This window comes from Nelusetta ayraudi, unplaced genomic scaffold, assembly GCF_046127955.1.
Source record: "Nelusetta ayraudi isolate G7.1 ecotype Tasmania unplaced genomic scaffold, CSIRO-AGI_Nayr_v1 ptg000146l, whole genome shotgun sequence".
Taxonomy (NCBI): Eukaryota; Metazoa; Chordata; class Actinopteri; order Tetraodontiformes; family Monacanthidae; genus Nelusetta; species Nelusetta ayraudi.
The window spans coordinates 226717-253315 of record NW_027466196.1 but is presented as its reverse complement, the minus strand read 5'-3'; the positions used below and the strand labels follow the sequence as shown (position 1 = coordinate 253315).

Here is a 26599-nt window from a genome sequence, read left to right as displayed (position 1 = left end):
CAGCACAGGTGAGTGCAACCTTGCAAAGACATTAGAAAGAGAAAAAGTCGTGGAGCTTTTCCACCACGCAGTATCAGCACAACTCCACTCGATTCCATGCCACGGTGGGCGGAGTCGTCAGCGTAAGGTGGCAACTGGTTCCCCAGGTCCCAGTTTCATGAATCTCTTCTTTCAGTTTCTCTCCACCGCTGACTGTGAGCGGCCATCGGCTCGCAGACCTGATCGACCTTCCCGTTAAGATGTGTGTAGCAACAATTTTGTGGTCATCCACCGAGCACACACACGTACTTTCTCGCTGGCAGGTTTCCTCGTCGGCTTCACGGAAGCTATAAAAATGCTCAGTCGCTGTTGCCAGGTTCTTCTTTCTTTTTTTTTGAAACGGTGGGTTTAAGTTTTGTGAAGAAGCCTTGAGTCGTCGCTCCCTGTCCAATCAGTGGCCTGCACTCTTTTGACGCAACGTTTTCCGGCTTGACTCAGCTGGAAGTTGGAGCAACCCGGCTGAGTCGGTAGTAAAACCAGGTACTACCACTTAATGGAAAAAGCTAAAAAAAAACAAAAACAAGCAGCCACATTTGTCTAGAAGGAAAACTGTGAAGACTGTAACCTGGAAGCCAGATGGAATGTTTCCTAAATCTGTTGGATCCTTTAAGTCCTTCAGATTTAGGAAACCATCTGTTAAACCCCACTGGACAGTGCTTGGAAAGCAGTGGGAAAATCTGCAAGGCAAATTATATTTAATGACTACATTTAATTACGTTTAATTACGTTCATCTGCAGCGTTCATCTGCAGCAACCGCCGCCGCCATCCGTCCTGATCTTCTTCTTCAACGCCAAGTGGTTGTAAGACGCGGCCAGATTTTATTTCACCAGTGAATATATCAGACGGAGCCCGAGGTCACAAGTGGAGAGAAAATATCAGCGCGCTGCGTTGTTCATAAGCGGCTCTCCGTCTACCTGAAGGTCAACGCGCAGTTATGTTTCAAAAAATATTATCCCGAGGTGGCGGATCAATGAGGCCGGTCGGCGCGGCCATCCAGGATCAGTCTGTGCAGACAGCGGAGGAACAAGATACACAGTGAGGAGCGGAGACACATCAGAGCAGCCATGCGAGAACTTGAAGGGCCCCATTATGGCGGCGGCGGCGGCGGTGGAGGAGGAGGAAATATGAAATATGACTCGGGCCGCTATCACTTAACCACGGCGTCAAATCACAGCAGCGGCAACGGGCCTGGGCGCTGGGCGGGACTACTCGTCTTTCAGGACTCCCAGGGGTCGGCTAGAGTGGCGCTCCGTGTTCTCCTGCGGAAATTACACCTGCAATCATCTCCCAGCCGACTGCAGGAGGCGGGAGGTGGAGGATGGGGAAGCAGCAGGAGCGGGAAGCATCGGCTGGTCTTGGTCTCAGAGCACTTTTTAAGGGTCTCCGTAAAGGATGCCTTGCTGAAAAGAGATGTTGCTGGTCCATTTAGAAGCAAAATGGAATTTAAAATTTATTTTTTTTCTGTTTTGTTGTTATTTTTCCTTTGATATATGAAGTCTTGGTCTGGTCTCCATCTCCACGCTCTCTAGTCTCGACGATGTCTTGGTCTCGGTCGGTGCCGTCCTGACTGCAACACTAGCACGCGCTCCTTCCAAAGCGCCGCGGCTGATTGGACGGTGCTCACCTGTGGTGACGGCCTGCCAGCCCAGGGAGAAGGGAGTCCTGGCCTGGATGGTGTGAGCCGTGACCGGACTGTGGTTGTCAGGCCCGGACCTCCAGGACAGAGAAGCTGTGCTGTCGGTGATCTCCTCCACGTGGACGCTGGTGGGCGGGCCCGGCGGTCCTGATGGAGGGGACAGGAATGGGGAGGGGGTGCAAGAGGGAGAGTTCAGCAGGTAGTCGGCTGTCGCTGCCTTTCCATGGCAGTTTTTCACAAAATCAAAGCGATATTTCTAAAATCAAGGACAATTGAGATTAGCAGGTGCTCCCATTGAATGACGTGAAGACCAGAAGCCGTAATTCTGGTCTAATCTCGCCCAGCGAGACCTCACTGTGAGGAGGATGGAGGTACAAAACTTCCAAACATTTCCATATTGTTTGCTGTCAAGAACGGTTGTTATATTTCACTTTGATTACTTGTAAAAAAAAAAAAAAAAAAAATTCCGTCTCTCCCTCCGTCCAATCGTAACGCTGCATTCAGGTTCTCACCTCGGACGATCAGGTCGATGGCGATGGAGCTGCTGTCCACCTTGGTCTGCACGGCGCACGTGTACTTCCCAGCATGCCTCAGCTGGATGTTGCGGATCATGATGTCTCCTGCCGAATGCTGCTGTCATCACACACAACACACACACACACACACACACGTGAAGAATTAACACGCACACACGTTTTCCTCTATGTTTTCTCTGCAGGTTGCACCGGGAGGCCCGGTTGGTTAACCTGAGCAGAAACTTTCTCTCGGGGAGCCTTTCAATCCATCTGGCCCGCGGCCGCCTTATCGGGGGGTGGGGGGTGGGGGGGGGGGTCGGATAAAGAGGCGGGCTGAGAATTCTGCCGAGCGACCGGCGCCTTAATCAATGTGAGAGCCGACGCAGGGCTGGATTTATTAGGCAGCGGAGTGCGTGAATAATACAAGGAGCTCCTAAATCAGCCGGAGTCGCTGCTTCCTTGTTTTCTCCTCACGACCGCACTTTTTCAAAAAAAACAAAAAAACAAAAGGGGGGAGAAGGGGGGGCTCCTGACTTTTCCACTCTTTCCTTTTCCATACAAGTGTGACTCGCACGCAGCAATTTGGCTGCAAAAGCGCCTGTTTTCAGGTCTGAGCTGCTGGCGGGGCGCATATGTAAATTCCATCTTAAAAATAAACCGCAGGCAGCAATTCTCTCGGCCATAAATAATACACTCGCTACAAACATTCCCATCCGCACTGCGGCTGAATTTATTAGGACGGCGGACGGAAAGGGGAGAAGGTTTTAATATTGATGGTCCGATAAATCTCAGCCTTCACCCCCTGACCTTTATTCAGCCGCGCCGTCGGACGGACTTGACAAATGTTTGGCGCGGCAAAACACAGTGGGACGGATAAAATCAGCCTCCTCCAACAGCCGCTCATCACATTTGAGTTTTTAATTATTCATACAAGGACGGTGCAAACTTCCTCTCAGGAAACTCCGGCTTGATGATTGATCTATTTTTCTACGCGACAAGTCAAAAGTTTGGACTCGTACTCATAATTGAAGGGTTTTTTTTTCTTTCATTTTTCCAAACTTGAAGGAACTCTTTTGTCCGTCTTTTGTTGATTTTTGGTTTGAGCTTCGCTGTGTCGGATATCCTTTGTCCGCATGTCTTCACATTTTTCAAGACATACTTGGACCCTAACTCAGTTGCTCATTCATGGAGATTGTCAAGGTAATGCACGAAACAATATCATCCCCCTTGCAGAGTATTCAAATATGCAATCAGCTAAAATGTGCTAATTAAAGATCCAAAAGAGTTTGATCTGATCTTTGTCTTCGGGTGAAGAGCTTGGAGATTTGTTCACTGTGCCAGCTCGTGGATTAAAGAGGCTTCTGTGATGTTGTTCCACCACTAGATGTCATAGTTTTGTGCAACTTGTTTTGTTTTTTGTTTTCAGCCAGAGGGTGGCGCTCTCTTGGTTTAGAGTTCCTGTCTATGACAGGCGTGAGCAAGTCATTGCTGGCATCAGACGGCATCAGACGGGTTCAGCCGAGATTGGCTGTTGTCTAAAACTAAACAGGAGGAACTCACGACGAGAGCAGCGAACTCTTAACGGGATGCTCGGCTATTAAAACGTGACTCCGCCCACCTCCCTGAGTTCTGAGATTGATTGATTCTCATATTGCCGGCGTCACAAAAGAGACACACACACACACACACACACACACACACACACACACACACACACACACACACACAAAGTTTAAACTCAGGTTTACAACAGAAGAAAAAAAAAAAAAATGAAAAAGAGAAAGTTGTAAAAGAGTGTAAAGAGGGTTCGTGTGGAAACAGCGGCGGGGGTGTTAATGAAGGAGCAGGCGGCTCCAGCAAACAGTGAGAAGACGCAGGGGAGATCAAACACTCGCCCACATTCTGCGCTTCTGACGATGTTTCCAACCGCCGCCACGCGCTAAAATAAAACGTCCGTTGTCGTTACATGACTGGAAAAAAAAAGAGGGGGAAAAAAAAATAAAATAAAAAAAAAGCGTTTTTCCCGCTCGAACACGCAGACGGAATTAGCGCTGGTGTCACTCAGTCACGCGGCTTGATTGACGCATGTGACAGCGTCTGCGTGTCTACGAGCAGGTTTGACGCGTGTCACCTCTGCCTGGAGAGCAGCCGCCAGAGGAAAGAAGACACTTTGACACCGGAGCCAAGGAGCAAGAGCAGCGCTGAGCAAAAGACGGAGCCTTATTAGTAAAGAAGTCAGGCTGGAAAAAAAAAACAAAACACGTCTGAACGAAGTTGGTGGCAGACAAAGGAAGTGCAGATTTTTCACACTTTGTTCCCACAAGCGGGGAACTTTTTTTTTTTTTTTTTTCATGTCGTTCAACGTTTCAAACGTTCAAAGTTGATTTCTGTTATTCCTTTTTTTTTTTTCTTTTTTTTTCTTTTTTTTTTACCAAGTGACATATTTTGCTAAAGCTGAAAGTAATGAGCGTCGCCGAGGAGTTTCAGCTCGGAAGTTCTTTATCCAGAAATAGAAAGAAAGACATACAATTTTTTTAGTTGGAATATGGAAATTTGACAGCGCTTCCGAAATGCTATTAAGCAATTCCTTCACTCATCGAATAATATAGAAATTATTCAAACTTATTAAAAAAAAACCAAGTGACTCATTTGAAAAGGAGTGAGAAGAAGCATCGCATAGATAACACGTAAATAACAGCGGGAGTCACGTTGCTCACTGGACCAAGACCAGAAACTGAGAGCCACCGGTCTGACTTACGCCGCCCACTTTTTCCAGGAAGCCTCCGTGGGAGCCGAAGTGGATGAGCTGCTCGTTGAAGAACCAGGTGAACTTGAGCTCCAGCGACGGGTCGTGGTTGACCTGGCAGGGCAGCACCACGCTCTCGCCCACTGTCACGTCCAGCGTGGTGGGCAGGGAGGTGATGACGGTGGGCTCTGCAACACACACACACACACACACACACACACACACACACACACACACACACACACACACACACAGTTAAATTACAAATTTAGCCCCGTGTTTACGGCCTTCTGCTAAAAAAAACAACAACACCAGTTGGACCTTTGGCATGTTGGGGAAAGGGGGATGAAAACAACCTGCTGTTAGTTTTTCCACGACTGTGTCAATATTCTTTTTTCATTTTCTTTTCTATTTTTTTGCTTACAAGACATAAACTAAACTAAACAACTAGTGAAAGAAGATGAGGCCACTACTCCATGGAGAGGTACCGGTGCCCTCTGTGACATCACAACACGAGGGTCCTGTTTCTAGAAAGTCACAGCGAGGGTCAACTCATTGAGTGAGGTTTAAATATCTTCAAATTTGATAAACTTTGTCTGGATATTGTGGTGAAACAGGAAAGAAACGTCTCTTTTATTGATTTGCAGCTATTTGCAGCTTTGGTTTCGTTCTCACTGGATGGATCAGCCACGTATTGTGTCGGACAAAGAAAGAAAGAAAAAAAGAAAGGAAAGAAAGGAAAAATATCAATAACCACTTCCTGTTTTCTGTTCCTTTTAATCCAGATTAGGACGCCTCTCTGCCAAAAGCCCTGCATGGTCCTGCAGAGGAGATCCGGCTCAACTGGCTGAAGGATAAACAGATAAACTGAGGGGGCGGAGCTGCAGATCGACCTGCGGAGGGCGCCGTATTTTCACTGCCGGCGCTGCCTTTCAGCCGCCACTCCCCTCCCACCCCAATCCCAACGCCCCCAACACACCGCTGATAGAATAAAACTGCTGCCGTACAAAGGAGGGAGGAGGAGGAGGAGGAGGAGGAGGGAGAAAAGGAGATAGCGCGTGAAGAGGAAGAGGAAGAGGAAGAGGAGAGGAGAAGGACAGAAGGCGAGGCGAGAGGCTGAGGCTGCACCACAGCCCTCAGCCTCTGGAGGGCGCTGTGATCACTCAGTAGAGGTCGACTGCAGGCTGAACGGATTCATGCAGACTTCATCTAGAATGGATTCTGGACCTTCACGTGGCCCCGCCCCCTCCTCTGCCTTCACACACACACACACACACACACACACACACCTTCAGATGTGATTTATCTGCAGGCTGCTGTCAGCCGCTGAGGTTTTAGTCAATAACACAATGAAAGCGCCTCAGAGACTCGGCTCTGCTGCTGAGTGATGGTCCAAATGGCCTGTTTGCTTCTTCTTCCATGGTTTATTGTTTTATTTTTTGAAAAACACAAACAACAACGATTCCTGGTAGTATTTACTCTCCAGTCCCGAGTGCACGAAGCAAAAAAGGATAAACATGAAAATAAAGAAGGAGCCACGGAAGAAAAAGTGCCGGGAGGGATTCTGAAAGTTTGAACGTGAGGAAAGTTGTTGTTGTTGTTGTTGTTGTTGTTGTTGTTGTTGTTGTTGTGAGTGACGCAGGCAGGAGGAAACAGGAAGCAACGTCAGGCAACACGAGGGGCAACACTCAACAACAACAACAACAACAACAACAACAGCCCACTTTAGGGCTGCAGGGAAGAATCACGCTGCCAAAGTGAAAGCACACAAAAAAACTGCTTCAGGTGTCTCTCAGGCCGTTTGGGAGTCGACCTTTGACCTCAGAGTCTCATGAACGAAGCCTGAATGAAGATGAATGCTGCTTATTTTCCCACCGTCGTCGACGTCCATCAGCAGTAAAAAGGCCGTGCAATTTTCCCTGGGTTCTGACTGGGCTGACCGGCGCTGATGAGCAGGTGGGTCCAGGACCTTGTTGCTGACTGAGCGCAATTAATCCTCTAATATCCCACCGTTGACACGGCGGCTGCAAATGCTTTCTGAGGGGTATTTCTCAGCAAGTGGGCGTGTCCTAGAAACTCATCCTAGTGAGACGTGAACTTGGAACTGGACCAGAACCTGGACGTCTTCACGAGTCCGGGCAGTGGTTCAGGAGTCGTCACTGACCTGGCAGAGGCATCTGCACCATTTTGTGACATCACAAAGGGTCCATTCTTCAGAATTGCGTGACTTAGCTGAAAAGAGAACTTTCAGTCTGAAGATACGGCTCATGATTGTTTTTTTTTACTTCAAATTTTTTTTCATTTTCCCCCACAAGTTTTGGCCCGAAACTGAAGGTTTCGGTCTGAGCGGTCTATGGGAGGCGCTGTCACGCAGCCATGCAGCCAGGCGCAGCTCCACCCACATCCTCCACTGCCGCCGCTGACTGACTGAAATCCATTATGGATGGAATCTATCCTTTATAATTCAGGAGAAGAAGAAAACACGCCTCCATAGCGAGAGAGAGAGAGAAAGAGAAAGAGAGGAAGAGAGAGAGAGAGAGAGAGAGAGAGAGAGAGAGAGAGAGAGAGAGAGAGAGAGAGAGACGGGACAGTTGAGGATTCTCTGATTTTTAAAAACATTTTAAACAGATTTTTTTTAGCAGCCAGCATCAAATTTTTAAGAGCTTTTTACAGACTGAAACTCCAAAGGACGGAAGAATGGAAGGAAGGCAGGAAGGAAGGCAGGAAGGAAGGAGGGTGCGGAAAAAAGTGGCGATCGAGCCTTTGAGCAGCAAAGAAAAACAAGAACCCAAAAAACAAAAAACGTCGGAAGAAGAGGAAGAAGAGGAAGAAGAGGAAGAAGAGGACACGGAGGAAGAAGATAACAGACGAGGCTTCAGCCTCCGTTTGGTCCTTCAGCAGTCAGATGGATTTCCAACGAACAAGCGATGAGACAAGCTGATGGAACAGTGAGTGGAGCTGCTGGCCGGTGGGTGGTCCAAACAACCAATCAAATCCCAGGGACGTTTTCTCCTCTCTCCTCTCCCCGAGGTGTGAACTTTTCTTCTTCAGGGCCGAGCCACACACCAATCAATAGCTCTATGAACCACCTCTGCAGAAAAGGGGGAGGGGTCAAGGTTGGAGGACAGGTCACCGGATATATTTGACAAAGCCCCCCCGAGACGCTTACATGTATACTGCCATATACAATACACACTCCCCTGAGTGGAGCCGCCCACTCGTCTGCAGGGCTACTCAGATCCAGAGGAAAGGCGATAAACCAGAGAAAGAAACTGAATTCACTTTAAGCGACATTTCCAGAAACTTGTTTATTATTTGTCGCCTCCTGCTGGTCCACCGTCATATACTGTAGGTGACCGAGTCGAGCAACACTTTGGTTCCAAAGCATTTAAAATCACAGTTAAGAGTGGGAAGCTAAGGCTACTGAAACTGTCTGAACTTACAAATAAAAGTCGATTTCAAGAGATTCCTTAAAGTTTTACTAAGTCCACCAAAAGCGCAGTGAGCTTAAACTCTTGTCCAAACGTATCTAATAAACAGCGCATTGTCACTCTTTCATTTTTTTTTGTTGTTGTGCTATTTTCGACATTGAGAGAATAACAAAACAAACTGCTGGACTATTTAATTGTGACACAGTTGAAAAGTTCCTCCCATTATGAATTGCAGATGATCCAGCAAGTCAATCTTTATCTTCAGCCATCATGGGTTCATCGTCAGCAACCGCAGCCCTGGTTCCAGTCTCACAGGCTCTCGGTGCTCATCCAATCACAGGCATGACATGTTGAATGCAGCATCAGACCTTGGAGCTGCTCTCAGCATCAGAGAGCTCCCATTGGCCATCGCCGCCAACTGCGGTGCGTTCACTGACAGCCAACGGGAGCCTGCGGTGTTGATTGTGAAGGCCTCGGGCAGAGTTCATAGAACCTGACACGACAAGCTGGCTGAAATACGACCGTACTGCACAACGGTGGAGGCAAGCACAACCCAGTACATGTTACATGATGTGAAAAGAACCGACTCTGGAGAAGGATCAGAAGTTTCAGCAGAGACCCTGCTGGCCCTGCCGCGCCCCCCCCCCCACCGCAAGAGGGTCAGGAGGCAGCGACCGTTCACCCGACATGCAATCTCCCACCGTCTCTCTGCAAAACGGAGCGACTGGCCCCCGACCGCCGCGCCGCGGTGCCAAATGGCAGGAAGGGCGGAGCGAGGAGGGGCGTGACGGAGGCTCCCCTCGCTGCTGGCGGCGCAGCACCAGCCGAAGGGGGGGGGGGGGTAACAACGTACAAGTACTCTGTTAGTGTACTTGAGTAGATTCTTCAGGTGTACGTACTATGTGTGAGTATTTCCTTTTCTGACAACTTTTTACTTTTGCTCCTTACATTAGTACACAAATATTTGTACTTTCTACTTTTGCGTTAAAAAGATACACGTTCTGTTGAAAGAAATTCTTTTCATCATTTTTTGAAGGTGTCAACATGCAATCATGGCTCACTGGTCAGAACTATTACTGATTATTACTGACTATTACTATTACTGATTTCAGTTTGGTTGGGCTGCAGTTGAAAGAGAAAAGAAAACTACGGTATTGAAAATATTGTCACATTGTTTTACTTTTTGTAAAATGATCAACCAATGTATTGTTTCATTAATGTATTTTTTTTTTTACTTTTTCAAGTTAAATTGAATCAAAACTTTAACCATTTTTTATTTATTTATTCATTATTTTTTTGAACACAAGTTTCCGCACTTGGACTTCTAAAGTGAGTCCTGCTCATCAACCTCCTGCGGCGGACTGACTGAGCAGAAAGCCACCAATCAGAGGCCTTCAAGAGAGGCAGGAAGCAGGAAGTACCTTTCACGGTGACGCTCCCGCTGCTGCTCGCCGTGCCAAACTGGTTCCTGGCCACGCAGGTGTAGAGGCCGGCGTCGGCCGCGCTCACGTTCCAGATCCGCAGGTTGCCGTTGTCCAGAATGGAGATCCTGCAGAGGGAACGGACACGCACACGCAATTACCGCACTCTGCTGTCTCCCCCCTGAAAACGCCCTACGAGCAGCGTTTCGGTGGATCAGTGCAGAATATCAACTGTGATCGGTGCCGCCGAGGACCCTGAGCGGTTTTAATGTCGTGCTGGTCCAAAGAATAAACACGGCCAAACATTTGGCACCTGAGTGCGATCGCATCCTCACCGCAATGTTATGCATGACACTCACATCAGTAAAGAAAAAAAAAAAAAAAAAAAAATATATATATATATATATATAATATACGTGAATTGATGATGGATGTGGGTAAACTGTGAGTGCCAGCAATGCTGCTGCCATGATCGACAGGAAGTCCAGGCATCATGTCAGGCATGTGTGTGTGTGTGTGTATACTAAAATACCTTGGAATAAAATAATGCCAAATGGTCCTAAACACTGAAAACGAGTCTCCCTCAGGAAGCAGGAGACACTCAGAGCAAAGCGAGCTGGGTTTTTAATCATCTCTTGCAGCGGCGCTGCTGATTCTGCAGACTGTAAATATGAAGCGCCGTCTGCGGCGTCGTTAGAAGACGGAGAGCATGTGTGCGGCCGCCGGGTCCCTTCACACCGCTTTGAGCTTCGTGGGCCGGGGAGAGAGAGAGAGAGAGAGAGAGAGAGAGGGAGAGAGGGAGAGAGAGAGAGAGCAAGCGAGAGAGAGAGAGAGAGAGAGAGAGAGGGAGAGAGAGAGAGCAAGAGAGAGAGAGCAAGAGAGAGAGGGAGAGAGAGAGAGCAAGAGAGAGAGAGCAAGAGGGAGAGAGCAAGAGAGAGAGGGAGAGAGAGAGAGCAAGAGAGAGAGAGAGAGAGAGCGATAGAGAGAGAGAGAGAGAGACAGAGAGAGAGGGAGCAAGAGAGAGAGAGAGAGAGCGATAGAGCAATAAAGAGCAAGAGAGAGAGAGAGAGAGAGGGAGAGAGAGAGACAGAGCGAGAGAGAGAGACAGAGAGAGAGAGCGAGAGAGAGAGAAAGAGAGAGAGCAAGAGAGAGAGAGAGAGAGCAAGAGAGAGAGAGCAAGAGAGAGAGAGAGCGATAGAGAGAGAAAGAGAGACAGAGAGAGAGAGAGAGCAAGAGAGAGAGAGAGCGATAGAGAGAGAGAGAGAGAGAGAGAGAGCTGTAATTCTGCCCAATCACATGTACACTATTCCACACCCCAGCAAGCTGCGGTGCTCTTCATGTTTCTCACACCTGCAGCGGCCACAGAGACGTGAGGAGAAGTGAGGAGAAGTGGCAGAAAGTAACGAGACGCGGCAACAAATATTGGATCTACGTATTTCTGCAGCAGATAACTGCAGCTCCGCATCATTGTCACATGTCTTATCTGGCTTCGTCTGTTCAACGGCCGCAGCCACTATTGGAGAAGAGAGCAGCCGGGAGAGAGACACAACCTCCCCGACAGCGTTTCCTTTTTTCAATCTGTGGGATCGGAGGAGGCTGAGGCGACGCTGCGAAGAGCAGAAGGGATTAATTATGCCAGGCTGGGAATAATAAAGGAAAATGTGTATAAACCGGCTTCGGTGTCAACAGGTGTCTTTTTTTTTTTTTTTTGGTCTGCAGGAGGTAATGCCTCATTCTGGCCCCTCATTGGTCAAGAGAGACGGGGGCGGCGGGAGGGGGGGGGGTGTAATCTAATCAAAACGAAACAAAAGAGTTAAGACGTCGAGGAGTTTCTGTTATTGAGATGTGGAACGTCGGCTTTAGAGATCTCTGAGCTGAGAAGAAAACGCCGGAAGCTTCGCAGAACCTCAGAGTTTAATTGGGGAAACACAGAGATGCAGCGTTAATATTGAATCAAGCCGAATCTCCCTTCAGGCTGCAGAGAGATATCATACCATGTTTCTGTCGTAAACAAGCCGTTTTCCCGCCTGTCGGAGTATTAAAGTAAAAAGCCTCTGTGTGACTGACAGACGGTGAGGCCGGAACCTTCGCCAGTGTTTCCATCGAGGTCAAACACTTCAGACTGGGAAGGCTGCTCACTCTCTACGCTGATGACACCCTCCTGTAGCCTGCCCCCCCAAATAAAACACAACTACAGACCTCGTTTGGCCATACCTTGCAGCATTTCTTCAGACACATTCAATTTAATACACACATTCACACAGTTCAGAGTCCCCAGGTAGCTTTTAGGAAGGGGCGGGGCCATCCAATTCGTAGAAAGATCTCTCTGCCGTCGTCCTCGCTGCTCGCGTACTTCATCACGCCGCTGAGGTTTGATGAAAATCTCACCTTTTTTAATGATCACATATTAAATCAGTTTTGTTTTTTCCTCCAAACGGCTAGCTGAGCAAGTTAGCAGCAGTATGAAGCTTCCAATCTCCACAAAAGGGCGACACCGGTCCAGGAAGCGGAGCAAACCCTTCAGTTATCTGCTCCTCTGCTTCCGAGGAAATGCTGCAGCGTCCACACTCATCAGCTAATTCAACAGTTCAACACCCCCCCCGCCCCCAAACTGCTGTTGTCGCAGCTAAACGGATGCCAACGGGCTCCCGAGGTCCGAGACGCAGATCTGCCAGATCTTTGCAAAGATGGACGGTGAGATTTCAGACTTTCAGGCTGCCGGCGAGGTCACCGCCTTTTTATCGATCAATTAAAAGAGAAACGAGTCGTCCACCTGCTCTTGGTGTGAGCGGCCGGACTTCCGCTTCTCTTCTGCTCTTGATGCAGATTCAGACTTTCCTCCCGGCTCCACCGGTTAGCAGCCTCCTTCGAGCGGTGGTGGAGGCCGTGGTGGTGGTGGTGGGGTGGGGTGGGGGGTGGGGGGGTTGATAAGAAAGTGCAGCGGCTGTTAAGCACATCTCCCGCCTCAGAAAAAAAAAGGAAAACCCACATGGTGGTGCTGCTGAGTTGGCCCTCTGGGTTTCTATCACGCTGAGATAAAAAGTGCTGAATGCAAAGTAGCCAGCAGTTGCCACGGGTCTGTGTGTGCGTGCGTGTGTGCGTGTGTGGGGTGGGGGGGTGATATCGCAGTTTACAACAGCAGAGCCGGAAGGAAGATAAAGTTTGAGGAAAATGGTCCGTTAAATCGGCGCCGCAGTCCTAAAAAAGTGACCGTAACCCTGAGCAGAGGAGCAGAGTGAGTGGGCGCAGTGCAAACTGGGAGACGTCAATCAGGAAGCGACTGGACGGCCCACCATGATGACAAAACAACTACAATCTGAATTCGGAAAGAAACAAGCATCATAACACCCACACACACACACACACATACACGCACACACACACACACACACACACACACACACACACACACACACGCGCACACACACACGCGCACACACACACACACACACACACACACACACACACACACGGAACCGTGTAGGTGAAACTGGAACATGGCCTGACCTGATTGGACGGCTCACAGCACCGCCTCGACTTAACTCACCTCCCTGCTTTGTGCTACTCTGTCTCTGACACCGTCCCTGCTTCCCATTGGGGGATAAAGCAGGGATCATGTGACTTGCAGCAGCAGGAGCGAGGCGGGCTCTGCAGAGGGCGGAGCAAACGACATAATGTCTCGCTTTTTTTTTTTTTTTGGTGGTTGGTTTCTTCAGCCGTCCCGCTGCACTGAGACTTTTGCTGCAGCAGTTTCAAGCCTGAAAACTGCAACATCCATGTTAAAAAAAAACCTCCTGACGGCCATCCAGCCCTCCAGCAGTTCACAAATGTTTGTTCCCCACACCACACCGCTGAGCAGAGTCGGAAGAGTTGAACTGCATCACATGAGTGATAGAGTGAAGCTTGGTGTGAGGGTGGGGTGGGGTCGGGAGTGTGTGTGCTCTTGTCTCTGCCTGCAGGGGGCGTGTCCAAAGCCTTTAGTTCCCGGCACTCCCCCTCTTTAACCAGGAAGTGTTGCCCAGTTCATCCAATCAAAAGTCCTGTGCGGCTTTTGTGAAACATTCCATTCCATCTGACACCTCGGCTCATGTTTTGAATCTAATCTAATCTGTCTGACACATCTGGGTACTTGAGTTTAAAGTGCAAACGCAGTGTTGAAATGTTCCTTCCACGAACACCGCTGCCGTCTCCACCTGCAGCTAATGGAGGAGGAGTCGGCTGAGGTCAGCGGCGGCGGCGGCTCGCTGAATAAGTGATGGACGCACACTATTAACACGGTTCAGTTTTGCAGCCACGCGTCCGTCCGCGACGCGGAGGTGGTGGGTGGGCAGGGGGGGTTTTTCCCACCTCCGTGGCGAGAGGAGCCGGCGCCATCAATAATTCACGCGGCAGAAAGACGAGTGGCTCTCAGCCGCAGGTTTAATGGGGCCGCCGACAACGAGCTGCCTCGCTGCTAGCAGCAGCAGCAGCAGCAGCAGCAGCAGCAGCAGCAGCAGCAGCAGCAGCCAGCAGCAGCAGCAGCAGCAGCAGCAGCCAGCAGGACCGAGAAGAGGCAGGAGGTGATTATTTCCAACAAGGAGCTACTGGCCACACCCCCCCCCCCCACCACCACTCCACCCCCTTCTCCCAAAAAAAAACAAATGAACCAAAAAAAGGCAAAAAGCCCAGGTGTGTGTTTTGGAGGAGATGGAGCAGCCGTTGATCCTCGCCGCTCGGCGACAAGATGAAAGAAGCAAATAACGTCAGTGAGTGAGCGGTGGCGGCGGCGGCGGCGGCGGCTGCCGCTGTGAAGTGGAGATGGCAGGAAAAAAAAAGAAAAAAAAAGGGGGGGCACAAAGTGAAAGGCCTGTTTTTTTTTTTTGTTTAGTGATTTCCCCGAGATTCTCTTTGAGACGACGACAGCGACGATGTTGCCGCCTCGCAATCAAAATGGCACTTGAAAGCCTTGTTTTGATGTTTCATTCAGACACACACACACACACACACACACACACACACACACACACACACACACACACACACACATATAGTATTGGTTGGTCTTTGATCTGCTTGATAAATTCAACATTGTGAACAGGGAAGGAAGGAAAAAAAAAAAAAAAGCCAAAGAAATACAGTTTTGTGCGATCTGTCCCTTTATGCCTCTCACGTTCCTGATGCCACTATCAGAAAACTTTGTTTGGACACGTTGCCTTTGCTTTTCTTCCCCACCATCTACTTTTTCTGTCATCTCTTGGTGACATTCGGAGGAACGAACGGGACGAACGTGGATGTTTTGGCTGAAATCCCGGCGGTAACACAAAATCCAAGCGCGGCCTTGCAGCACTGCAGTGCAGTTTGTAGCGTCCCGCAACGAAACCACAAAACACAACAGGATGAGCTTCTTTGGAGGCTCGTTGCTTTCTTTTCTTTTCTTCAGCTCTTTTTGTTAATTTGGGAAACTGTGGCGTCCACTCGGGGGTTACACAGATTAAATAAAAAGAATACAATGTTTATGCAGTGCGATAAACAGTACCAGTACCACACTACATCATTTCATATATATATTGCTCATATATTTGATGTCTTCAGAGTTTATCTACAATGTAGAAAGCCACTGCATGAGAAGGCGTGTCCAAAATTCTGACTGGTAGTGTATATTGCACCAAAAAGACAAAAAAAAAAAAAGACAAAAAAAGGAAAAAAGGAAAAAAAAAAACAAAATAAAAGAAGGAAAAAAGAAAATAGAAGAAAAAAAAGGAAAAAGAAAAAAATGAAAAAAGAAAGAAAAAAGAGAAAGAAAAAAGTTGACTTTTTGGCGACTGGTTCTTCTGCTGAGACAAATCTGCATGGAAAGACAGATCCACATAAGATGACATCGCCCTCAGAGCCACTTCCCCGTCCCCCAAAACACGTCGACGGCAAAACTGCTGGAGAGGAACTCAGACTGATTCTTATTGGAAAAATTCACCGGCAGAACCTCATCATTGAAAGCAAGCCCAAGCAAGCGCAGCACGCACCGCCTCAGAGTACTGTGGTACCGCCACTCCACAGTCAACTGTCCCCTAAAAAAAACTAAATCAGTGAAGCCGTGAAAAAGAAAAAAACCCTCTCATCTGAATGCAGCCGGCAGCCGAAGGTTCCTGATCACAGATTAGATTCTGATGTGAACGTTTTCAACAGGACTCATGAATACTTAGCAGCGGCCACGGCTGATTGGCGGCGTGACTGGGGGGCCGTCTCAGCCTAATTAACAGGCTAAGTTATATATATATATATATATATTTTTTTTTTATATGTATATATATACATATATATATATATATATATATATATATATATATATATACATGTATATATATATACGTGTGATATATTTATATATAAACTAAATAAACAGCGCCTGTGAAAATAAGGGTTAAGATTCTATCAGAGGGATTAGTGAGCAGCCCGGGAGGCCGGCTTACCGCAACACCTAATCAGTCCACGCCTGGGTCTTTTCATTATTATTATTATTATTATTACTATGATTATTATGATTTCTTATTTTCTTCCTGAGTGGCCACACTCTGTTTTGCTCAACCTGCTGCTGCAGTCTTCTGGCAGGCAGCAGGGCCGGCGTTATTTCCCCTGATAAGGCAGCGCCGGAGGAAGACACTGTGTTTCTATTTTACAGCCGACTGTCACCGACTGTCACCAACCACCACCGACTGTCACCGGCTGTCACCGACCACCACCACCGACCATCACCGGCTGTTACCGACCACCACCGACTGTCACCGACCACCACCGACTGTCACCGACCACCACCGACTGTCACCGACCACCACCGACTGTCACCGACTGTCACTGACCACCACCGGCTGTCACCGACCACCACCGGCTGTCACCGACCACCACCGACTGTCACCGACCACCACCGACTGTCACCGACTGTCACTGACCACCACCACCGACTGTCACCAACCACCACCGACTGTCACCGACCACCACTGCCGACCACCACCGGCTGTCACCGACTGTCACCGACCACCACCGACTGTCACCGACTGTCACCGACCACCACCGACTGTCACCGGCTGTCACCGACCACCACCGACTGACGCCGACCATCCTGCAGGTGAAGTTCCTCATCATAATTGTATGAAAATGCAGAGCAGTGCGAGAGAGAAAAAACTGCTGAAGTCAAAAAATCCCCTCAGCTGGGACGAGGAGGTGGGCGGGACCTAACTTCAGGTGTTGATCTGTGGTTCTTGAAACATTCAAGTGCGCCCTGGGGGAGGAGGGTGTGTGTGGGGGTGGCAAAGGGAGGGGCTTGTCTGGGATAAATTGAAAAGGCCGCCTGGCCGAGGCTTCACGCAGTGAGAAAAAACGGCTCAGTCAGCAACATAAATCAGGGCCAGCTGTGCCGAGCGAGCAGCCGCACAACTGAGAGCAGCAATGAAGCAACATCTGCTCACGTACACCCACACACACACACACACACACACACACACACACACACACACACACTCCGCTGCATCATGACAAAGTGCTAATGTAGAAGCTCTGCTGAAGTGCTGGGCAGAGTCAGTTAGCACAGAGTCCATCTGCATCTGCACCAGCACGCTTTGAAAAAACAAAAGAAAATCCTCTTTGCTCTGAAACTCCAGCGTCACCTGGTCACATGGTCTATAACAGGGGCGGGCAAATGTTTTGACTGGTGGGTCACAGTGGGTTCTACAGTGTGCCAGAGGGGGGTAGCGGAGCAGCAGCAGATGGATGGAGTGTTTTGGTGAGACACCTCATAGGAGGAAACAATCTATCACCAAATATGGAGGAAACATGTTGCTGGAATGTCAATGGGAAATGAAGCAAAGCAAAGTTGCAACCAAATCCGTGTCTTTGAAGCCCCACCAGGGTGTTTAGCTCTTTGTTGAAATGACTGAAAACACAGGAAACATGGAGGAAATACAGCTGTTTGATGACTTAGTTACCATAAATATCATTTCTTCATGTGCGGCGGTCCGGATTAAAAAGGTTTAGCTGGCCGCTTACGGCCCCCGGGCCGTAGTTTTCCCACGTCTGGTCTATAAACTGCAGCTGCAGGTCTCAAGCGGAATTATTGCAAAATCACTTTTTATTTGCCTGCTACTGCAGCGTTGAAGCGACGCTCCAAGACTCACACTCAGACAAGACTCCCTGTTTGAGTGTGAGTGATTATTGTCGGCCGACTGACTACACAATTATTGAAACTATGCAAAAAAAAAAAGAATTGATAAGGAGGAGGCGGAGCTATTCAGCGCTGCGCTCCTTGAAGGTTCATCATCAGTTTGTTGTGTTCTCTTTGAAGGGACCTCCTCCACTCTCCAAATCTGTGTGTGTTTTTTTTTTATCTCAAAGAAAACTAATATTTGACCATTGGTGTGTATTTGCATGTCGCCCCCTGGAGGCGTCCAGCTGGCATTAAATCCTCTCCGCTAATAAAAAACGCAGCTGGGGGACGCCGGTTGCAGAGCTCTGCGATGCGACTGTTCATCTCTCCGTGACCCTCGGCCGCTCGACTGCGCCTCCGTCAGCCCAAAGAGAGGAACCGCAACATCATGCTACGTTGTCGTCAAATGGCGGAAGGGGCAGGAAGTGCATTTTAAAGACGGATGGCTCGACTCGAGGAAAAGCTGATGTTCCTGGGTGAACGGCAGCAGGAGGAGGAACAATAACCATGTAAAATAATAAAAGCACCAAGAATAGAGGCAGTCCCCTGTTCTCTTAATGCTCAGATAAATGAAATTAAAATTCACAGCACATTTTGTTATCGGGGTCTCGATGGACGATCACACGCTGGCCCCTCCCTCCTCCCCTCCTCCCCCGCCCACTCCCGCCCGCCGGCTCCAAAATATTCTTATCAGGGACTTCAATGAAAAAAATGTAACAATGAGATGCACTTCCTAGAATTCTCTCTCTCTCTCTCTCTCTCTCACACACACACACACACACGCACACACACACACACACACACACACACACACACACACACCGGTGTGGTAATGAAGCAGGCAGACAGGAGCACCTTCGTTCCCACCACTGCGACATGATGTGATTGTGTTGGTAATTGCGTTGCGATGAGGGGGGAGTTTATCTGTTGTCGGGCTGCCGAGGTGTGTGTGTGTGTGTGTGTGTGTGTGTGTGTGTGTGTGTGTGCTTCCAGAGGATTCCTTTAATCACAAATTGCTGTCCCCCGGTCGCTCACTGTGAATGCGCACACACACACACACACACACACACACACACACACACAGTGAGGTGTTCATCTGTCCTGGTGTCCCGTCAGGCAGGCAGGCTGGCTGGCTGGCTGGCTGGCTGGTTGGCTGGCTGACTGGCTGGCTGGCTGGCTGGCTGGTGCAGCAGGCTGAGATGGATGAGTGCTGCTGCGCTGGCAGGATTCTCTCTTTGAGGAACAACACCAGCCACAGTCTCGCAGATAAAAATAATCCCGGCGAGCGAGTCGGCGCGACGCAGGCCGAGTCAAAGAGGGCTGCGACCTAATCTCCGCCAACATCTCACCATTCACTCTTATATCAGCGGCGGGATTAATTTCAGGTTTATTCAGTCGGCGCGAGAGCTTCTTCCCCCCAGAGGCCAGTTTTACAAAGTCGTCTCCGGGAAAAAAAAAAAAAAAAAAAGAGAACGAAAGAAAAAAAAAATGCTAATAAGATAGCAGAAGTGCTGTCAGAATATGGAATCCCTCTTCAGTCACAGTTAATACTGTGAAAAAAAATGTAACAACTGAAGGGTATTATCGTCTCCTTCCATGACCCTGGAATAGTGAGACGGGAAAAGTCGCAGAGAGGAAACGTGCAGACAGAGTGGAGACACAACAGCCGCCAGAGCCCAGAAACAAAGAGCCGACGCCTTTCAGATGCTGAAATGAGTTTATGAGCGAGGATGCAACCGAGATCTTCTCATCATGAACGTCTCCTGTCCTGGTGCTACTGTTGTAATCAAGACCGCACTGACTGAGACCAAGACATCAAGACCAAAGAGTATTGAGACAACAACAAGACCAAGACTGTGCAAATACAGCAACATTTCCTTTCATTAAGATATCTTTTCATGATTTTGCTGCTTTACCAAAAAATAAATGAACTGGGAATATGAGGGTTTGTTGCTATAGGTGTCACAAACAGAGCGAAAGGAGGCAGCAGCTAAACTCTCTTCTGTTCGAAACAGAAAACCTCCGGTCCGTCCAGTCCCAGGCCCAGTCAGGGCCCAGTAAAAGTGCTTTAGAGTCCGAGACGAGACCAACCGAGACCCTTACAAGAGACCAATCTCCAGTAGTACAACACTACCTGGTGCACTCTCAGGGTCCAGATGTATCGCACCCGCCAATAGAACTGAACAAGCGGATCGAACAAAGCGGAGTGAATTTGCTCCTCGCTGATTGGCAGGATGGAAGACACGCCCACTTCTGTGACAAACTGCCGTGTCTGTGAACCTGCCCCACTTCCAGGAGGCATTCTGGACCAGCGCACCGAGCGGAACAACTGGGAGCGTCGCAACAGGGACCTTCCAGACGCTCCCAGCAGACTGTCATTGTGCTCCGTCTCAAACTCAGAGACAGAGAGCGTTTGGATAAATAAATCAATGGCTGAATCCCCGGCCTTCCTCACGTCCTCCCGCCAGGGGTTGAAGGAGGGATCACGCGGCTCCGCTGGGCCGCCGACAACAAATGCAAAGCGGCGGGGGGCGGAGTCACGAGACGAGGCTGGGCGTGCAAGGCCCGGCGCGCCGGCTCAACCCTCGGCGGAGCTCCACTTCACCGAGCAGATGTTCAATTAGAGGCAAATGAGGAAATTAAACGATGTGATGAGCGGAAAGCCAAAGTGACATTTCAACATGATACACAATGTTTTTTAATAAGCTTAACAGCGCCGAGGCTGAGAGAAAGCTGGGAAAAACACCAGCGGATGGTTTAATCACCGCCTTTATTAATACACCTGCTGCTGTACGGAGCCTCAACTACCAGCCTGGCTGAAGACAAGCTGGAGATGCTTCACATGTCTCATTAGAGACGAGTGTCGCCACGTGTGGGAACAAAAGCACCATGAAGACAAGACAGCACGAGAAAGGAAAGGAAGTCGACTGCAGTGGTCCACCTTCTCCTCTGCAGAAGGATGGAGAGAGAGAGAGAGAGAGAGAGAGGGAGAGAGAGAGAGAGAGAGAGGGAGAGAAGGAGAGAGAGAGAGAGAGAGAGAGAGAGAGAAGGAGAGAAGAGGAGAGGAAGTGAGGGATGGAGGACAGGAAGTGAGGGATGGAGGAGAGGAAGTGAGGGATGGAGGACAGGAAGTGAGGAACAGAGGAGAAGAGTGTGTGGCAGCGTTGTCCAGACCGACTTGCACAAGTTCACATTCGTTATCACTAAACTGTGACCCACAACACTGAGGGCACTGCACAATTCCACAACCACAGAGTCTGAGCCCCCCAACCCAGCCCCGCCCGAACACCCCCGATCCAGCCCCCCCGACCAGCGGTGCCACAGGTCGCTGGCCAAAAAACAAACAAAAAGAAATTCTGGTGACTTTTCAAGCGAGTGAGTGAGCGAGCGCTGCGCGGGCGACTTGCTGTGTGCGATAACAGAGACGGTTGCAGTTTGTGCTTTCAGAGTGAGGCAGAGCCCCAGGGGTCGGGGGGTCGGGGGGTGGGGGGTGGGGGGGAGTGTTCTGGGCCAGATTAGAGTCGACCGTCCAAACTAAAGCGGCCGTCAGAGGCTGTTTCCATCACGCAGACAAACACTCTGCATGTTGTTGTCGGACACCAGCCCGGTGTTTTTTCCTCTTTCTTGGTAATTTACCAAAAATTGACTTCACTTTAGGAATGTTGAGTTCTGATCATAAAATCATAAAATTGATCAATATTGTTAACATCTTATATAATAAATAATATCATTTAATCACCACATTTAATGGGGGAATGTAGTAAATGTCTCTTGGAGGATATATGATGAAAAAAAATAATTAAAATCAAATTAAAATGATTTATAAAGCTGCAGTTTATTCACTAAACTGTATCCATCATGTCAGGGTGTATGTGACCCTTGCTCCAACAGACAGGGCAGAGAGGATTTGTAATGTTGTAAATGTGTAAACTGACAGCTTTTGATTGAAATGTAAATAATTGAAGTTCTAATCTGACACAGTGAGCCTGCAGGTCTCTGGAGTGGGAGGAGCTGATGAAACTTTGAACATGTGTTGCCGTGGCAACAAGCTCCTGCATTAACCTTGTTCCAAGGTGTCTGTCTGTCTGTCTGTCTGCTGGCTACTTTGCAAGCCTTCTTCTCATGACCGAGCTTCTTCTTTTGAAAACAAAATGTCTCGCTGCAAGCGTGAAAAAAAAAAAACCTACTGAAAGGTGTGCCAATAAAGCCAGAGGAGGCGCCAGAGAGCCGTTCTGGCCTCATCTCAAGGCAAATTCACGGAGCATTAACTGCAAGTTCAGGCTGAAGCAAAGCGGTTGTGGTTCCCTCGTCTCCGAGGACAATTGAACACCTGAACATCACACCTGAAAACAGAGAAGCCCTCTGCTGAGGCCTCCGCTGCGCAACTCTTCAGCATAAAACTGAAACAAAAAAAAACCAACAACACAAAAGACAGGAACACGACACAATTGTAGCTTCACACTTGACACAGCACAGAGCCTCAGCAGGAGGCCATGTGGCTCCTTCGCTGGCCCCCTGCTGGACAAATAACAGAATATGCCGTGACAATTGCTGTTGTTTACGATGTCGCATCAAAAGTCGTTTTTTTTTTGGGGGGGGGGTTTATATTTGCCATCGTGGAGGATCTGCTTCACAGCGGGAGAGTAAAGTCATGGAAAGGTCTTGCAAAGTTAGTTTCTTCTTTAAGACCTTTAGACCTTCTCAATCTAAAATGAAAAATATAACCTGGAGGATCCAGCGACATGTTGGCCAATTAGAAGCCAGCCTGAAGAAAGCAAGAAAAAAAGTCTTATCGTCTGCTACAACAACAACAGTGCAGCAATAAAGAAGCGAAAATGCCACCTGACGCCTCTGGTGCTCCGGATAATGAGGTGCACATTTATGTGGAGATGTAAACAAAAGCGAAAAAAAAAGAAAAAAAAGACCCAAAACGAGCCTGCTGCAAAGGTTCTTGTTTGTTTCTGTGACATTTCTCAGGTTTTGCTTCGGGAGTCAATATTAAAGGTTTCTTTCAGGAATCAACTCAATCAACTCTGGCTTTTACAGCATTAAATGCGTCTCAAAGTGTCTTTGCACAATCAGGAGAAAACTCACTGAACCCTCCACAGCAGCGAGGAGCCACCAGGGGCAGACCTGGACTCTAGAGGGCGCTCATCTGCTTTACCCGATTGGGACGAAGAAAGAAAAACTTGCCTAAATGTGTGTGTGTGTGTGTGTGTGTGTGTGTGTGTGTGTGTATGAAAATATAACAAATACATAGACAAATAATAAATAATAAATAAATCCTCAGCCTGACAAAGTTTTCCAGCTTTGACTTCAGCCACCTGAATGTTGTGTTTGCATGTGGACAAAAGGCCAAACCACACTTCCAAAAAAAAAAAAAAAAACCCTCAGCGAAAAAAAGCAGAGAGGCCTGTGTGTGTGTGAACAAGCTCCACCAGCGTGAGCGCCACACGGTGGCGGCGGTGGCGGCGGCGGCGTCCAGGTGCCGCAGCAGCGAGCGCCAGTCAAGGGCGGCAGGAGCGGAACCACTATGCAAATCTCCCGAGCTCGTCTCCCTCGCTCCTGTTTGACAAGCAACAACAACAACAGCAGCAGCGGCAGCGGCGGCGGCGGCGGCGGCGGCCATTTGTGTACATGCAAAAAGCCTGGCCAGACGCCGCGCACACAACACTACACTACACTACACAACACAACACAACAGCAGCCGGCTGTCCAGTCACGCTCTGCCGGTGACACCCGACCGACCGGCCGGGCGACGACCCCTGTCTGCCCGCCGGCCGGGCCGCCCGTCACACCTCAGGCGTCTCTCGCTGGCGGCGCCGCCCTCAGTTTGCCCTCAGTTTGCCCTCTGCCCCCCCGCACCCCCCACTCCTCCTCTTCCCCCTCTTCCCCCTCCTCGCTGCTTCTGGAGGCTCGCTGACTCCCGCTTCCCGATGAGCGCTTCCACTCAGCCCGCCGCCTGCTCGGCCGCCGCCTGCCATCGTCCAATCCTGTCAGCCCTCCTCCACTCACTCACTCAGTCCGGCGTCACGCCACTTTTTCTCTCTGTTTTGTTTTTGATCCGGATATCACACGCTTTCTGTGGACGTCTGTTGGTGGACGGAATCTACAAAAAACTCTTCTGGTGAATCGCTCATCTTGCGTGATGATTCAGAAAGTGATCTGAACGGAAAAACAAAGTTGAGATTTATGGACCTTTTTTTGTGGGAGAGAATTTAACCCCGGTTTGCATTAATCGGACCATTCGTTAGTTTGGTGTGATCTTACGATATTTGTTCAGTTCGGTTCGTCCGGGAGCAGCAGAATCTGCGACACACCCGTCTCAGACAGACTGCGTCAACCAGTGAACCGCTGTGCCACTCACTGACTCGCTGACTCACTGACTCACCTGCTGCTTTCCTGCAGTGGCTCGCTGCCCTTCCTCCAGGAGACCACCCCCCAGGGAGACATCTTGGGCCGGCACTCGATGAGGGCGTCGCCGCCCACCCTGACCAGCGTCTGACTCCTCAGCTGGTTGTGGGAGAAGTCTGGAGCTACGGCTGAGAGCAGAGAGGAAACAATAAAAACTGTCAATAAAGACCCTGATTGATTGACTGTTTTTCATCACTTTGGTGGAAATGAGTTTTTCCATCAGCATTCGTTTGCAAAAATAACACAAATTGGGAGAACTTTGATCATCTTTTCCCAAAGTGAATCGGAAGGAGATTCATTTCAGGAAGAACATGAACTCTCTCTCCTCTCTCTCCTCTCTCTCCTCTCTCTGTCTCTCCTCTCCCCTCTCTCTCGCTCTCTCTCTCCCTCCTCTCTCTCTCTCTCTCTTTTCTCTCCTTTCTCTCCTCTCTCTCTCTCCCTCCTCTCTCTCTTCTCTCCTCTCTCTCCTCTCTCTCTCTCACCTCTCTCTCCTCTCCTTCATCTCCCTCGGCCGAGCTCAGACCTCCAACACTAAATGACAGGCAGGGTGGGGCCAGTCGGAGAGCGGAGCGGCTCCGGCATACATCACTGTCAGCCGCCGCATAATTAATGCCTTTCAATTAGTGGGCCGACGAGAGAGAGGTCAGAGGTCGTCTGGTGAATCTGGCAGAGGCAGAAGAACTTCAGAGTGAACAAGGAGTGCCGGTCCGCATCAACCAGTTCCCACACACATTCATGAAATTCACTCAAAGCTGCTGTATTTTCTTTTTTTTTTGAAGATCACAAACATAATGCGATTCTGTTCAGAGCCTTCTTGAAACTTTTATTTCAACAACTGAACTACAGCTGAAGGCATCGCAGGTGGCAACAGGAGCGCCTCCTAGTGGCAGGAGTGGAATTTTGCGGCGGAGGGATTTTCTGGGTTTTGGCTTTGCACTCCAGAATTGTGGAGCCAAAAACGACTGGACGGCTTCCCACCTACCACCACATTAGCACGGTTGAGGCTAAGAAGGCCGTGATTGGTCGACCGTCTGTCTTACCTATGACCCGGAGCTCGGCGTTGGAGTAGACCTCGCCGTGCTTGTTCCCGGCCACGCACTGGTACATCCCCGTGTCGGACAGCGTCAGCCGACTGATGCTCAGCGCCCCGTTGGCCACCTGCACGCGCTCCTGCATGCACGGAGAAAGAGGGCGGAGCCGGCGGTGACTTGTTAGCGGCCACCTTTTCTTTTCAGGAGCACAAGACAATGAGCAGCTCAGTGGTCTCGTGGTGGAGGGTCCGCTGCTGCACACCGCTCCCTCAGGGACAATGGGTCAAAGGCAGAGGACGAACTTCACATCCTTGAGGATGTGACAATCACTGCGACTTTAACTTTTGACTTAACAAGACAAAAAACAGCAGGGCGAGAGGGAGAGAGCGAGGGAGAGAGAGAGAGGGAGGGAGCGAGGGAGGGAGAGAGAGAGGGAGAGAGAGAGAGGGAGAGAGAGAGAGGGAGGGAGAGAGAGAGAGAGGGAGACAGAGAGAGAGAGAGGGAGAGAGAGAGAGAGTTAAGGCTTAGTGGGAAGTGACGGACGGACGAGGCCATAACATAAATATAGAGGCTGAGCTCGCCGGGGTGGGCGGAGTCAGGCTGGTGGGAAAATGACCCTAATCAATCTGCATGTTTATGGGAGGGAAATAATCTCTGGGCGGCAAGAGGCGAAGGTGGGGGGAAGGGAGGGGGGAGGGGGGGGACGTCGTAAACATCCGAGGTGGAATGCGCTCTTTGCGAAAATTGCTTTTTTCCCCCTGATGGCTTCACTGAGGCTCGTTGGGAGCAGAGGCTCCGCCCCCTGAGTGAGACAGCAGCACATTAAGACCACGGCTGCACCGGCCTGCTCAGATAGAACTTTATTTCTCTTTTCTAATTTCCCAAAAGCTGAATGAGGAGGAGGAGGGGGGGGGGCTGTCAGTGGAGCAATTAATCCTCAATTTATCTGACTGAAGTGGAATTCTGAAGACACTCGGCTTGGAATTAAGTCTGGGAGTCGCGTTCTACTGCCCTTCATCTGGTTAGAGGCTGAACTCTCAGCAGCAGCAGATTAAGGTGCCGTCACATGATCAAACAGGGGAGGGGGTGGGGGGGGGCGTGTCCTCATCAAAAGGATCGCAAAGTAATTCTGTGTCTGAGCAGGTTGGGCCGAGAGAAAGAAGAAAGAAAAGAAAGCAAGAAAAGAAAGAAA

At 49.4% G+C, this 26599-nt stretch overlaps 1 protein-coding gene across 2 annotated transcripts in view; it reads right to left on the bottom strand.

Moving 5' to 3' along the window:
• The window catches only part of cntn4 (contactin 4), a 96542-nt gene that overhangs the window by 5733 nt on the left and 64210 nt on the right, over window positions 1–26599 (bottom strand). Inside the window, exons 10-15 of one of the 2 annotated variants that reach the window (XM_076013391.1) lie at window positions 25417–25546; window positions 24354–24504; window positions 9790–9917; window positions 4950–5125; window positions 2189–2309; window positions 1665–1823 (exon numbers count right to left, since the gene is read on the bottom strand). In XM_076013391.1, coding sequence (XP_075869506.1) covers window positions 1665–1823; window positions 2189–2309; window positions 4950–5125; window positions 9790–9917; window positions 24354–24504; window positions 25417–25546 — 865 coding nt within the window. The remainder of the gene's footprint in view (window positions 1–1664; window positions 1824–2188; window positions 2310–4949; window positions 5126–9789; window positions 9918–24353; window positions 24505–25416; window positions 25547–26599) is intronic. The other variant, XM_076013390.1, reaches the window with a different exon arrangement.